Here is a 15,602-nt window from a genome sequence, read left to right as displayed (position 1 = left end):
ACGAGAGACATTCAGTCAAAAAGTAGAAGATAGAGAGAGAGAGACATAGATATATAAATAACTAGACATATAGACAGACATGTCATCTATCTATCTTTCTCTTTGTGTTTCTCTCTGTCTAGGTATGTTTGTATGTATAATGTATCTATTATCTATATCTCTCTATCTATGTATGTGTCCGCCTGTTTGTCTGTGTCAATGTATGTCTCTTTGTATGTATTTGTGTAGGTCCCCTTGTCTGTCTCTTTTCTTCCATGTATGTATCCTGTTTCTTTTTATATATCTATCTGTGTATTTATATACATGTTTTTTTATTTGTTATGTACCTTTCTATCTGTGTGTTTATTTTCTACATATATATGTATCTCTTTATGTATTTTTGTGTGTATGCGGTCAATATTTTTCAGAGGAAATATGGTTTTAACGATCGTACTTCACATTTTGTACATTTTTTTTTTAAAGTTGTAGCTTCTTTTTATTTTTATTGAATTGGTTGCTAAATGCGGGAGGTAAAAGAGAAAAATTTAAGATTTGATTTATGTTTTTATTTTTATTTATTTTTATTTTATTTATAATTTTATTTCCTAAGTATGAATAAGCATTTCCAGGTCACACGTTTGTTAACTCCGCCTCTAATTACCCAGAATCCCTCTTTACAGAAAATGGCTACTATGGTTCCGGCGGACTGGATTACCACCTGGGAGAAATCGGGAAAAACCGAATTGTAAGGAATTCTAATTGTAGTTCTTAAGAAAAAGAAGCGAATCCTGACTTGAAAATTTTTAATGTGTTTTATTGTTTGTACCTTCAGTGGTTCCACGTTATCCTGTTTTCTATAATACTTTAGATTCATTTTTTTCCAGAAATATTTCCAACTATTTAAAAGTCATGCTTATTATTTCTCTTTATCAGTGGTGTATTAAAAACATATTTGTAGGTAAATTTTGGCATTTATTTCAGTAGGACGGATTTTAAGTAGATAGATATATTTGAACTATATTTGAATATAATTGAATTTAGGAGAATGCCCTGTAGTTATCTTGTTGGGGTTAATACTCAGGTTTTCTTAAGTAAAGGTTTATACTGCACAACTGAAAGACACAATGTTGGTAGGAGCAGGCAAAATCATTAACTTATTATTTTTCTTTCTAAAAAATCTTTTCTTATAAAAACAAATACTGAACTACTTAATTGACATAATGAAAAATGTGCCTAGATACCTTATTTCAATAAGTAATGAATAAAAACTGACTGTATTACCAGAGATGCAAATAAAAACTAACCTATAGTTACCACAGTGTAAAAACTCCCCCAAATCCCTCTGCTTTCATTTTCTCAAGGTTACAATAAATAAAACACAGCAATTTTCATGTGTGAATAATGAAATTACAAACTTATGCTACCTTAATATTTTTTCATTAATAAAAGAATTATAACTTGTAATATTAAAGCAAACACTTTGATGGGGATAATTTTATCCTCTCATTCTTCAGCTGCTAATGAAATAGGGAATAAAATCAGTTAAGAAGTTACTTTTGTAATATTTGTTATATCTAGAATTGGGGATCTATTAATTTGTGTAATTACTGGGATTACTTTTTTGGTCTACAGTGTTTAATAAATAACTGGCACCTTATATCTGTTAAAAAATTTTTTTGTTTAGCATTTTAATATTAAATATGTTCAGAATTACAAGTATATTTTGAGATATACAGGATATGCATTTACCTTGCTTAACTATGCATTTCTTATTTTTTTGAATTAAAAAAGAGAATAGAGGATTCCTCCAGTAATGTAATTTACTTCCTTAGTATTAAGTAAATTATGACATAATATATGATGTAAATACCAAAAACAATAAAAACACATAGTAAAACTTTTTGAAAACCCTTAAACATATGCTACATATCTTTTAAATTTAAGCACGTTATCTTAAAAATAACTTGTCAAGTACAGTACTGACATAACATTCTTCATTAAATAATGTAATTGTTCTCACAACTCATGAATTTTTTCTTAATTTCAGTCTCAAACTATGCCGTATGCTTACTGAAAATAAAGGCCATGAAAATGTGACTTTCAAAGGTAGGTTATTTATGGCATTTTTGTAGTTCTTTGGTTTTGTATTTCACTCTGACCTTTTTGCAGATTTTTTTTACCAAATAGTGAGTACTACCTCTTGCCAGTTTTTCCCTATGTAGGGTTAGTATGCATATGCCTAGAAAAAAGAGTATGTATACTTTAATAACTGAGTTACCACTTGTTTTCTAGAATGACCAAATCAAGGATAGAAAAGAAACACTATATAATGTATTACAAGAACTTTATAAATTTTGTTTATTTTTTTGGGTCACTTTTGCCAGTGTAATAGATGTGATAGCTTTAAAGTATAAATTTCTCTAGTAATCAGTGATTTGAAAGATATCACTTCTCAGTTGGGAATTACATCTTATCCATAAACATTTAAATAAAGCAAAACTCATTTGTTTTCCCAATTACTGCTTTAGTGATCATAGTCTAGGGTCTAGCACAGCAGGGCTTCTCCTCCCCTGCTGCTACTTACTTTCAGATTAGTGAGCTTTTTTCTACCCTGTGAATTTTAAATATTTTCTTTCACTATTTACATCTTCTATATACTAAAGTTCAAAATAGAAGCATAAGAAAAAAAGTCTTTGTCCTCTAGGAGCTCATAATTCCTTTGTAGAAAGGCAGTCAAAAGAGTGGGAGCTGTTAAACAAAACCATTAATAGGAAAAGTTTGTCACCCTGGGGACCTTCATCCATGACACAGTCACGGCCTCCTGTAACTCTAGGACCATTATTTCTGGAAAATATGAGAGACAAGCCCTTAACATATACTTGTAAACCCAAAGAAGCAAATTTGAGGAGAACCTGGAGATTGTCAACAGGTAGAATGACCTACGACTAGTTTGACTTCTTAAATGAAGGTTCCAGAAGTAACCATTTAATCTGATAGGAGAAACTACTTTGCTTCAGTAGTATTTTCCATCATGATTCCCTTGGAATTGTCTTAGACCCTATACTCTGTATCATTCCATAAGTTTTTCCAGGTTTTCTGTAATCCACCTGCTCATTATTTCTTTTATTAAATTAATTAATTTTCACTTTTGTGCAATCACTTCCATAAATCTTAGATTTTCTCCTCCTTCCCCCTCCCCTCTCTTCTCTGCCTTCCTCCCCACTCCCTCCCCAAGACATTGTGCAATCTTATATAGTTCTACCCATACATTCTTACTAAATTTTCATATTGCATGGAACAATTGAAATGAATAGGAGAACCCATGAAAACAAAACAAAACACAAGAGAAAATATTCTTTTACATCCTGTGATCCAATTCTATACTTTGTTCTCTGAATGTGGATGGCATTTTGCCTCAAGTCCATTGGGAATTTTTTAGGTCCTTACATTCTTATGAAGGACTAAAGTCTACCAGAAAAATTCCTTACACTATGTGGCTGTTTTGTACACTATGTGTACAAAGTTCTTCTGGTTCTGCTTCTTTCAGTCAGCATCAGATCATATAAGTCTTCCCAGGTCTCTCTGAAGTCTTCCTGTTCATCATTTCTTATAGCACAGTAATATTCTATTACATTCATATACCACAACTTGTTCAACCATTCCCCACTTGATGGACATCCGTTTGATTTCTAGTTTTTAGCCACAAATAGAGCTGCTATAAATATTTTTGCACATGTGGGACCGTTTTCCATTTTTATGATCTCTTTGGGATACAGTCTTAGAAGCAATATTGTTGAATCAAAGGATATGCACTTTTTTTAGCCCTTTGGGCATATTTCCAGATTGCTCTCCAGAATGGTTGTATCCTGCTCGTTATGTCTTATGGAATGATAATATTCCATCATATTCACATACCACAACTTGTTTAGCCATTCTCAGATGGATGGGCATAACCTTAATTTCAAGTTCTTTGCCACCACACAAAGAGCTACTATCAATATTTTTGTACATTTGGGTCATTTTCCTATTTTTTATGGATTGATCTGAGTCTTGAAGGAATGGCTAGTATGGAGTGTTGCATGTGAGAAAAATTGAGAAACTTAAATAGCTAAATTGTAGATCATCAGAGGTGGAACAGTACAAGAGATAGGACAATAAGGAAAAAGAAAAGTAAGATATTGTTTTGGGAGAAAAAAATGAAAAGAGATATAGTATATCCACTTCTCAGTAGTTCATTTAATAGACCAAATACTTGTTTTTTGTAGTTAATTTTTTTCTATCTTCTAGTGAATACAAATTTAAGGATGTTTAAAGCATTTTTTTTTGGAATGCAGTTTTGGTATAACCACAAGAAATATATTAATGGAGGTGTAAGTCAGAAAACCTATTGTGAGAATTAGCCTGTTAATTTTTTTTTCCTCTATTAGATATTCAGCAGGCTTTCTACGAGCTCTCCTGTTATGTCATTCAAGGAAATCTGAAGCATGACCACGCTTCTAATGTTTTCAGCAATGTTACTGTGAGTATTTAGATAATTTTCCTTATTCTTACATGTTGCTTTGAAGGAAAGATAAAATAAAGTGTTTAGCAAGTATTCAGTCTTGGAAATAAAATTTAATTATCTTACTGAAGTGACCATAATGACATTTGAATATAAAAGTAATTTTACATTTTAAAATCACTGATATCACAAGATATTTATAGCTTCTTATTGTTTGATAAGAACAGAAATTATTTTTAGAGTAACAGGAACATTGTATATTGCCTGAGGAAAACCATAATACAACAAATAATTCTTTTCTTAAAAAAATCAGGATGCTATTTTTACTGTTTTGTGTAAAGACCATGCATATCGGGTTTTTAAAAATATATTTTATTTTCCTGCAAGTACATGTCAAAACAAATTTTTAACATTTCTTTTTTAAAGTTTTAAGTTCCATATTTGATCCTTCTTCCCTTTCTTCCCTTCCACCCTCCCTGACATGGTAGGCAATTAGATATAGGTAGTATATGTTTCAGTCATATACAAAATTTCTGTATTATTCATTTGGCATACTTGTTTTTTATGGAGTCATAAGCCATATAATCTTACCATTGAATAGGATTGTGTGTATGTGCATGTACATGTATATATACACACATATTTCTATTTCTATCTTCTATTATAACATATCTTCCAAATAAATACTCATACTTTACTTAAAACTTTTGATATTTTTTGATTTTTAAGATGTTTTCTGTTTTCACAGAATAATCTTCTGTAATAGAGTGAAAAAGACATAGAAACATCATAAAACTCCATCAGAAGTTTGATGTATGCATTATGTACATACTATGATTTTCATGTATGACTAGGGTCATTTGATTATTATAATTTCTTAGCAGTCCTATATACATATATTTATTTATATTTTCTTGATGGTATTTCACTTTGCATCCATTCTTAGACCTTACTAAGCTTTGTTATAATAATGATACTTTTATTATAATATTGTGTAATAATATTATCTTCATGAATCACAAATTTGTGAACAGTTATTTTTAACTCTTCCTAGTGTAAATAGTATTGATCTCAATAGTTTGGAGCATAAGAGCCCTTTTCAAAATAAACCAGAATCTCCTCTTCAAAAATAACCATTTAAGCCATTTTCCTAGTATGATTCCATATTGCTTTCTAGGCTGGCTGAACATTTAACACTTCTGCCAATAGTGCATTGCATTACTGGGCCTGCAATTTTTGTTTTCTTTTTAAAAACATTAGATACTGCTCCACTTCTTATTTTAAAATCTTTTCAATCACTCATCACAAAGAAAAAGAATGTGGGGAAACAAAGAAGTGTGTAATTTGTGATTTGCAGTTTTCTTACCCAGCCCAAATACAGTTTGTTATACTTAACTAGTTGGTCATTTAACAATAAGCATCATTATGAAGAGTCTTCTATCGGTCAGTCAGTGGAAATACTAGTACAAAACAAATGAAATAGTCATTATCAAGGAGCTTTTATTCTTTTGGAAGAAATAATATACATAAAATATGTGTGATTGTAGAAAAATTTTATACAGAATAAATACAAGGTAGATGGTGGATGTCATTAGCAATTGGAGTTAGTAACAAAGACTTAGTACAGAAAATGGTGCTTGGAGGAAGAGTGGAATGAGATTATTCTGGTTATGGGTGGTAAAGTATACTGATAGAAGAGGTAGTATTGTTTGGAGAAATTCCATTTAGGCTGAATTGGAGTAGCAACGCAAATAGACTTAAAGGATTTGTTGAATCTAGGAAGCAAAAGAATTTAAAGGTCAAACAAAGGAGTTTATATACGATACTGGAGACAATAGAATATCATTTATTCATTAATGGAATTGATATTATCTTGTTGAAAATGAAAATCAGAAAAATTGAAGTGGAAAAACTTCTGGAAGTTTTTTGTCATATATCATATATAACATATATGTTGGAGCATATTCTTAGCTTCAAGTAATTTTTCATTCTCATGGCTGTCTGAATTTTGGTTATGATGTTTTTGGACATTTTCAGTTTGTGGGTTCCTACTTCCTGATTTTGTTTTCTTCTTTATTTTAAATTAAATTCATTTGAATTACTTAATCAGCATATATTTTTCTCTTTCTCTTGTATCCCTTCCAACTGAAATAAAATTTAAAAAACTGAACATTTGTTATAAATATAGTTAAGCAAAACAGATTTCTTCATTTTCTATGTTTTAAGAAGACGACTTGGTTTGCACTTGAGTCCAGTTGTCTGTCAGTAGATGGTTAGTGTCAGAATTGTTTGTGTACCCAGTATCTAAAGGTTTCTCCGACTTTCTCCCTATCTTGAACTGAACTGGAAAAATAATTCACTGTGATTTTTTTCTTGGATTTACCATAAATATTTGGTTCTGGATTCTTGATTTTTTCCCCTATTTTTTCACTTTGCCTTTTGGTTCTAAAAAATATGAGTGGTTTTATAATTTTTAAGAATGTGATAGCAAAGTATTTTCTTTCTTGATATTTTTTCACGGATTTCAAACAGCCATAATTTTGTCTTTTGTTTACTTTTTTTCCTATTTTTTTATTTTTTTTATCCAGAACACCAAATAAGATTTGAATTCATACAGAGACACACACATATATAGTAAAAAGCAATTCATGGAGATTGCCTATGAAACTGGTGAATATTTTATGAATAGCTTGTTTTTATAAAAAGTATATAGTAAATTTAATATATTACTTACAAACATATGTTGTTTAGCCTTCTTAAAAAAAGCTTAATGAATTTTCTTCCCTACTTGATTTTACTACTCAGGTATCTTTGGTAATTTACACATTTTAATTTTTAAAACTGGAACTCTTATTTACATTTTTAAAGTTGTGTGAGTTATTGGATTCTTGTCTATTCAATTCTATTTAATTCTACAAAATATTTAAAAGTTCATTCTAATATGAAACAGACTTTGAAAAAAAGTAAAGGATGCTAACAAATACCTTCTTCAATGCAAAAATTATATTGATTATCTATCAAAACAAATCAGTTTTCTTGATAGATAATAATGAAATATGTTTAAAATACTAATGCAGTTAGGGTTAGGGTAAGTCTACACTACTTTATCACAAACCACATACTTTGACTAGGAAAGATTTATAACAGAAATTCAGGGTTGATTCAGTGTTAAGAAAATTGTAAATTAATTGAATGCAACAGATGCAACAAAAGGTTTCATTAGATTCATAAAGATCTTTTGGAATAATGTAACACTAGTTCTTTTCGAAAACAGCAAGAAACATAGGAATAAATGAAGATTTTAAGATGACACTTTAGTATCTATCAAAAAGCAGGATCAAGTATTATATGAAATGGGGATAAAATAGAAACTTTTTCCAGTAAAATCAGGAGTGAAGTGCATTTAGGTTCCATGTTCACCATTATAATTTTGTGACATAATGGAAGTGCTGACTGTAAGACAAGAAAAAAATCTGAAGGAATATATTTAACAATAAGTAGCAAAAATTTTCATTTTTTTGCAGATGATATGGTGTTTTGCTTATAGAATCATATAGAAAGTCAACTTAAAAACTAATTGAAACAATTATTTCAGGAAAAAAAACTCACTACATCATTAATAGTTTCATATAACACAAGACACACAAAGGGAACTATATGAACAAAATTACAAAATACTTTCTGTAACTATCGAACTAAATAATTGGAGAAATGTGGTTATGCGTAGAGCCAGTGTAATAAAAATTACAATATAACCTAAACTAATTAATCTAGTGAGTGCTATATTACACTATCAAAGAATTACTTTATAAAGCTAGAAAAAATAAGTAATTCATCATAAATAGCAAACAGGTCAAAAATATTGAAGGAATCAGGAAAAAAAGTGTGAAGAAAGGGACCTTGTATCACATCTCAAGTTGTATCATAAAGCTGTAATATTCCAAAAATTTTGGAATATTAAAATCTTGGTAAGATAAAGAGAAGTTGATTACAGAAACAAATTAGGCACACAATGTACAAAAACAAATGAGCATAGTAAACCTATAATGATCTTAGCTATTGGCTTAGGAACTCACTATTTAACAAAAATTGTTATGCATTGATTTTATGTTGCAGCTCCTCCATTTTGCATCACTCATAATGATCATTTTTAGGTCTTCTAATACTCTGTATTCCTCATTTTGTTACCACATTACAGTACTGATAGAATTTTAGCATTAGAAAATTAGAGCTTTGTTTTCTTGGCATGCAAAAGGTACATGAATGTAATAGAATATAGTACTATGCCATAAAAAGTGATGAATATGAATAGTTCAGAAAAACATGAGTAAACTCACATGAGCTGATGGAGATTGAAAGATTCATAATGAGGAAAACAACATACCATGAGTATAACAGTGAAAATAGAAAGAATTAAAAAAGTAATACTGTTTAATTGTAGTACCAAATGAAATGTTGATCATGTAGGTATGGAGTATCAGTTGTACTGTCAGACTTAATTGTTGTTTCTATTGCTTTTACATTTTTATTGTCTTTTTTAAATTAGAAATTAATTTTTATTTATTTATTTTTAGTTTTCAACATTCATTCCCACAAGATTTTGAGTTCCAAATTTTCTCCCCATCTCTCCTCCCTCCCAGCCCAAAAGGCTGTGTATTGTGATTACCCCTTCCAGCAATCTGCCCTCCCTTCTACCACACTCCTCCCTTCCCTTATCCTCATCTTCTTTCTTTTTTTTAGGCAAGATAGATTTCTATACCGCATTACCTGTATCTGTCATTTCCTACTTTTATGTAATAACAATTCTCAACATTCATTCCTAAAACTTTACGTTCCAGTTTCCCTCCCTCCCAACCCAACCCCACTGAGAAGGCAAGCAATGCAATGTGTGTGTGTGTGTGTGTGTGTATATATATATATATGTATGTATGTATGTATCATTTTACAAAAGACTTCCATAATAGTCAGATTGTGTAAAACTGATTATATTTCTCTCCATCCTATCCCATCCCTCCTTTTTTCTATTCTCTCATTTGACCTTATCCCTTCTCCCCTACCCTTTTGTAGCACCAGATATACTTTCATACCAAACTGAGTGAGCATGTCATGCCGTCGAGCCAAATGTGAACAAGTGAGCTTCACTTTTTCCCTTTCACATCTTCACTTTTCTCCTCCATTGAAAAAGCTTTTTCTGTCCTCCTTGATGAGTGAGAATTTACCCCATCCCATTTACCCTCCCAATATATTCCTCTCTCACCCGTCAGTTTTATTTTTTTAGGTATCAATGTAAACAGTTCAAATTTAGAAAATCCTTTATGTTTTCTCTTTCCTCTTTTACATTTTCAGGCTTCTCTTGATTCTTCTGTTTCACAGTCAAATTTTCTGTTCAGTTCTACTTTTTTCACCAAGAATGCTTCAAAGTTCTCTGTTGCATTGAATGACCCTTTTTTCCCCTGAAGTATAATACTCAGTTTTGCTGGGTAGGTGTTTATTGTCTTTTATAAGAGGTGTTATGTAGCCAAGGGATGGAAGGCATACATTCACAAACGAATGTGATGTTAAAAAAGACGAAAATTAAAAAAAAATCATTATTTGGTTTTTGAATCCTGAATATTTTTCTATAGAGTATATTCAATTAAATTTTATGATCATTCACATTCACATAGCACAGTATAAAATTTATAATATTGATAGATTTCTTTTGTTTTATAGCTTTTTTATAAATTTATTAGTAAGTTATAAATGATTATAATTCATGTTTCTTTTAAAACAGGAATTTCGTAATGATGTGCCCTCTATTCTAGCTGATGTTTTCTGCATAATAGGTAGTATAAAACTATATAAGAAAACTATTTCATGTATTTTCCAGTCATGTTGTTCCCTTTATGCAAATAGCTGTTCAGAAAATTAAGCAAAGATTTTTAGTGGTGAATGAAAATGTAACTGAAGTTCATTTCAAGTTATTATAATTTTATTTATTATTTAATTAGTTGATCAAATAAGTTAATTTAACTTAAATTGGAAACATATCTGAAGTTTCAGAGCATTTCAGATTGAAATTTTCTTTGATTTTAGTTAATTGAATGCTGTATAAATTTCACTGTTTTATTAGTTCAGATTGATAAAAAGATTCATACATCTTTCAAACTGCTTTATTGGTTACATGATTAAATTTTTAATAACCAAGATTTTAATATCATAGGGCAAATGGCATAGTTTATAATGTTCATTGTGCTGTTTCCTGTGAATTAAAAAGTTGTATATTAGGAAAAATAACTTGCTCTGACACTTTTACAAGAAAAGAATATAATATTTTCCTATAGAACTAGGCCTTTAAAATGTAGCATTTTGTTTTTTAGCTTTTACGATACAGAAATACAGATATTTTCCCAAAACTCCTGGGTGCATTCTCCTTTAATCCTCCTTGGCTTCTAGGGAGAGGGAACTTATTCTCAAAGCATCTGTCCCAGTTTACTTTTATACATGAGTAGAGAGTGAGGTGACTGAAAATCACGCTGTCATGATTTTAGCTATTTCCAGTATTCTTTCATCTAAAATAAGAAAGGATAAACAGAGGACTTTGCTGATTACTTATACAAGCTTTTTGTAGAAAATTACTTACAATGTAAAAAATCAAACTGTGTTTACTTTTTTTATTCCAGATATTGAGACAGGTTGTCTGGAAGAAAAAAGTAAAAGAGACCATTTCATAAAATTGGTATTAACATGTTTGGTAAGTGTGTATTTTAAATCCCCCCCCCATTTTTGAAGTAATAATTTAAATGTATTGACCTGTCAGTTATTCCTGTTTAAAGAATTCTGTGTGATGTCTGTGTTAATGACTTAGGAAGATAAAAATTGTGCTGACAGAGAACACAAAAAATGAAAAGAAAGAGAAATTATGTCTTGGAGATTATTGAAATAAGCAAGGAAGAGGATGTGATAAACAGTATCATAATTGTCAAGTGGTTTGAAAAGAAAAAAAGTCATTATTTGCCGCATGACATATAACAAACAAAAAAATATAGAAGTTCTAATAAAATAAGCAAATTGACCTGTGAGATATTGCTTGAGACTTGGTGGGATGAAATCCATATCTAGGTATGTGAAAGGACACTGAAAAGAAACCATATGGGATAATGATATTTCAAGTGATTTTTAATTAGGAAATAGAAATAAATTTAAGAAGGACATCTTCTGAAAAGTAAAGAGCCATGTAGTAGTGTTGGGGGACTTGTTATTTCAGGAGGAGCTTTATTTTTCAGTATTATGAGACCAAATAATAATTTCTTGACTCACTTTTTGGTTCAGAAAGTGAAAATTATCTTTTGTATCTGTTTTTTCTGAGTAACAAGAAGGAAGAGTTACTAGGTTAGAAGTGATGGAAATCTTGGTGAATAGGAATTTATGATAGATTAGAATGAGGCATCTGGGAAGAGTCTTTATTTTGTGAAAATAGATTTTAGTGGCTTCAGAGAAAATACAGATTGAACTCAGTGGACTGAAGGGAAAATATCAGTTAGCAAGATTCTAAGATATCCAAGAATGAAATTCTGGAAATCTAGGATGAAATTTTTGAAATACAAAGGCACCTGGCTCTCTAGAGGAAGAAAAGTGGAATTTGAATGAAGATTGTTTCTCATTTTAGCTTGTCAACAGTCTTGCATTTAAAAGGTAAAAAACAAAAGTTTGGAGCAAGACCAAGTAACAAAGGTACATAAGACTATATGGCACTATCTTACAATTTAGGGTCAGGAATATTCTAGCTAAACATGAAGTGAAGTTGACAAGAAAAACAGCAACAAAGCAAATGATTTTAAAGGTAATATTAGAGAAGAAAGACATGGGACAATTGGTGATGTGGTGAAGGCCATATAATTAACTTCCCACCTGTACAAATTGACGTAGCTTTTTTTAGTTTTTTAAGAAAAAAGAAGCTTGGTTAGCAGGCAAATCTTCGCTAAATTAATTTCTGATGTCTTCAGCGCCTAACTTTAATTTACTTTTTTTTTTACAATGGTTAGGTAAATCTTTTGAATAATTTTTTTTCTTTTTTTTGACCTTTTACCAGCTTAACTTTATTTTTAATTGGATTTTATTTTTTTCTAATTACATGTAAAGAAAAATTTAAAAATTTCTTTTTTATATAATTTTGAACCCTAAGATGATAAGTCATTTGATATGTTACATATATGCAGTTGTATGAAACATTTCTATTATTTGTGTTAAAGAAAAAATGGAACAAAAGGAAAAAAAACTACAAAAAAACTAAAGATACTGAGCTTTGATTTGCGTTCAAATAGCATCAGTTATTTTTGGGGGGATGGATAACATTTTACATGAGTCTTTTGTAATTCTCTTGTATCTGAATAATTCATTTTCTTTCAATATTTTTGACAATTTAAATTTGTGAGAACAAAAATTCTTAAAAGGGACTTGCTACTGAGATAACTAAGGAGATAATAACATAATATCTTATAAAAATTGGTGAATTGAAGGTAGTTATCCCACTTCACCGATGTAATTACTTGCTAAAAATAATTGATAATGATATTTGAAATATTGTGGAAGGTGGAAGAGGACCCAACAATTGGAAAAAAACAGATGCTTAAAAAGGAAATAGTACAGAACCTGTGGGCTAGTAAGCTTGACTTTAATTCCTGGGAAATTTTAGAATTATTGCTAACAAGATAATTGACAAACATCTAGAAAAGGGAGCAATGATTATATAGCCTTTATTAGAATGTGTTTTATTAGAACAGGTTATGTCAGATTAAAGTAACTGTCCTTTTAAATTAGATTACTAAAGTAGTAGATGAGAAAAATTATGTGAATTTAATTTACCTATATTTTGATAAAAGATAACAGGAAAAGCTAACCTTTCTGGTCTGTCTACTGATGCCTATTATTCTCAGAATAATTCTTTAAATGCATAAATTAAAATACATAGTTAAAAGAAATTAATTTAAAATTCAGTCATTAGAATTTTTTTAAGCTTACAAACTGAAACTAGAATACACAATAAGAAAAGAAATGTTATAAAGTTAAATATTGAAACTTAAATATAAAATAAGAAAAAAAAAGCATTGCTACGTGCACAGTGGACTGTCAGAGAATAAAAAATATACAACAAAAAATTTCCATTTCAAGAAAGCCTATGTAATAAATACTGCATATTCTGTTGAGAGTTGTCTCATCTTTTCTTTGTTTTTTCATAACTTTTCTTTTGTTCTGTGCTTTGCACTTTTTACTTTATTCTTTTTCTTTCACATCTCCCTCTTATCCCCCACCCTAAGACTTCCCACACAAGGCTAGGTGTGCTCAGATAACATGTGCTGGGCAGGGTCTCAATTCTTTGTGTAAAGCCTAAGCAAAGGGAAACCTACACACTCTTAGCCAACAGAGCTTTTTAGCTTGCTAATAGACCGGAGTCCTACATCAGTCTACTGAATGAGTCTAAAATCCAGGTTAGCACCAGGGGGGCAGCAATCAGATTATGGTATGGGCTGCCTGTTCCTGAGATCTTGGAATAACACAACTTTCAATACACCAAGAAAGTAGTAAGAAGAGCTTAGCTGTTAGAGCTAACTCCACAGGAGGCTGCAAGAATAGATTAAAAAATGTTATGGAAGAAAAAATGGGAAAAGAAATTAATAATTTGTCACAAGAGGTACAATACTGCTCAAGCAACAATGTCATTAACAATTAGAATGGAATGAATGACCAGTGATTTCATGAGGCCACAAGAATTGCTTGATTAATCTGTAAACATCCACCCATTTATCTGTATATCTATATACATACACACACACACATATATATGTATATACATGTACATACATAAATATATATAGGTATATGTATTTATTTATTTTTTTAGAAATTGTGTTTTTTTCTTGGATTTTCTAGTTTATTTTGTGGAAAGCTAAATTGAATTTTGTTTTCAAAATGCTGAGAATAAGATGACTTACTTTTAACACATCCTTTGTTTTTGGTAGCATTTAATTTCAGAAAAAATCTTGAAAGAGCGTTTGGAACCAGAAACACTGGAAACATTAGGACTTATTAAACAATCTCAGCAATTTAGTCAAAAATCCGTTAAAATAAAGACAAAACTCTTGTAAGTACACTTTTTCAAACTATAAATTATGTAACTGACATCACTGATATGTTCAGTTCCTGTTTTATGAATATTTTACAAATTTGCAAGTTTTTTCACTTTTATTCTTACCCCCCTTTTTAGTTATAGTTACCAAACATAACATTCAATGATTCTTAAACAAAATCAGATTCATCATATTGCAATATGCCACTTTTATGGTTTCAGTAATATAAAATTTCTTTATTAATAGATTGGAAAAGGTAACACATTTATTTCCACATTTTTGGTTGGGGAATTGTTTTCCTGAAAAATAGCTATAGAGATTGAGCCGGCAGGGGAGTTTGCTTCAAAATGTTGGGATATTTCCATTTGGAAAACATGGGTTAAGGCTGGTTGAAGTGATAGTAGTGTTATATTCTAATTAGTTAATTACAGCAAGAATTATTCCTCACTCCCCCTTGTTTTTGGAATAGATGTAAAATTGTTAAATGTTAAAAAATCCTTTTAATAGAAAGATAAAAATAAGACATTGAAGTGTTTAATCTTGTTGCATTATGATTATTTACTTTCAGTTATAAGCAACAAAAATTCAACTTGCTAAGAGAAGAGAATGAAGGTTATGCAAAGTTGATTGCTGAATTGGGTCAAGATTTCTCTGGAAATATTACTAGTGACTTACTTTTGGAAAATGTGAAATTTTTAATAGGTAAGGGGTATTTATGTTAATCTTTGGCTCATTAACATTATTACTTATGAAATAGATATAAATAAATAAATGTCATGTTTCATTTATAAAAACTTACCTGACTTATTTCTCCAGAACAACATATTACTAAAGAAACAATGAAACCAGAAAAGTATAAATTGCCTAATAAATTATTTTATCCAGAAAGTAGCATAGTTTAATGTGGCTCATTCCCCATAATTTGGGTTCATTGGCCATAGTAATTTACTGAAGTTAAAATCATTTTTTAAAACAAAGAATTGCGGTTTGCATCATTCAAGAAAGTACTTTTAATC

The 15,602-nt window shown here is 30.1% G+C and overlaps 1 protein-coding gene across 1 annotated transcript in view; it reads left to right on the top strand.

Moving 5' to 3' along the window:
* The first annotated feature begins 644 nt into the window (after positions 1–644).
* The window catches only part of LOC140517020 (THO complex subunit 2-like), a 71,738-nt gene continuing 56,780 nt past the window's right edge, over positions 645–15,602 (top strand). The window contains exons 1-7 of the mRNA XM_072627868.1: positions 645–724; positions 2,027–2,085; positions 4,407–4,498; positions 10,254–10,305; positions 11,143–11,213; positions 14,479–14,600; positions 15,155–15,288. Coding sequence (XP_072483969.1) covers positions 663–724; positions 2,027–2,085; positions 4,407–4,498; positions 10,254–10,305; positions 11,143–11,213; positions 14,479–14,600; positions 15,155–15,288 — 592 coding nt within the window. The 5' untranslated portion in view covers positions 645–662. The remainder of the gene's footprint in view (positions 725–2,026; positions 2,086–4,406; positions 4,499–10,253; positions 10,306–11,142; positions 11,214–14,478; positions 14,601–15,154; positions 15,289–15,602) is intronic.

Source organism: Notamacropus eugenii (genome assembly GCF_028372415.1).
Source record: "Notamacropus eugenii isolate mMacEug1 chromosome Y unlocalized genomic scaffold, mMacEug1.pri_v2 SUPER_Y_unloc_7, whole genome shotgun sequence".
NCBI classification, from domain to species: Eukaryota; Metazoa; Chordata; class Mammalia; order Diprotodontia; family Macropodidae; genus Notamacropus; species Notamacropus eugenii.
Note: the sequence above shows the minus strand (reverse complement) of the source record. Positions and strands in the feature narration are given on the sequence as shown.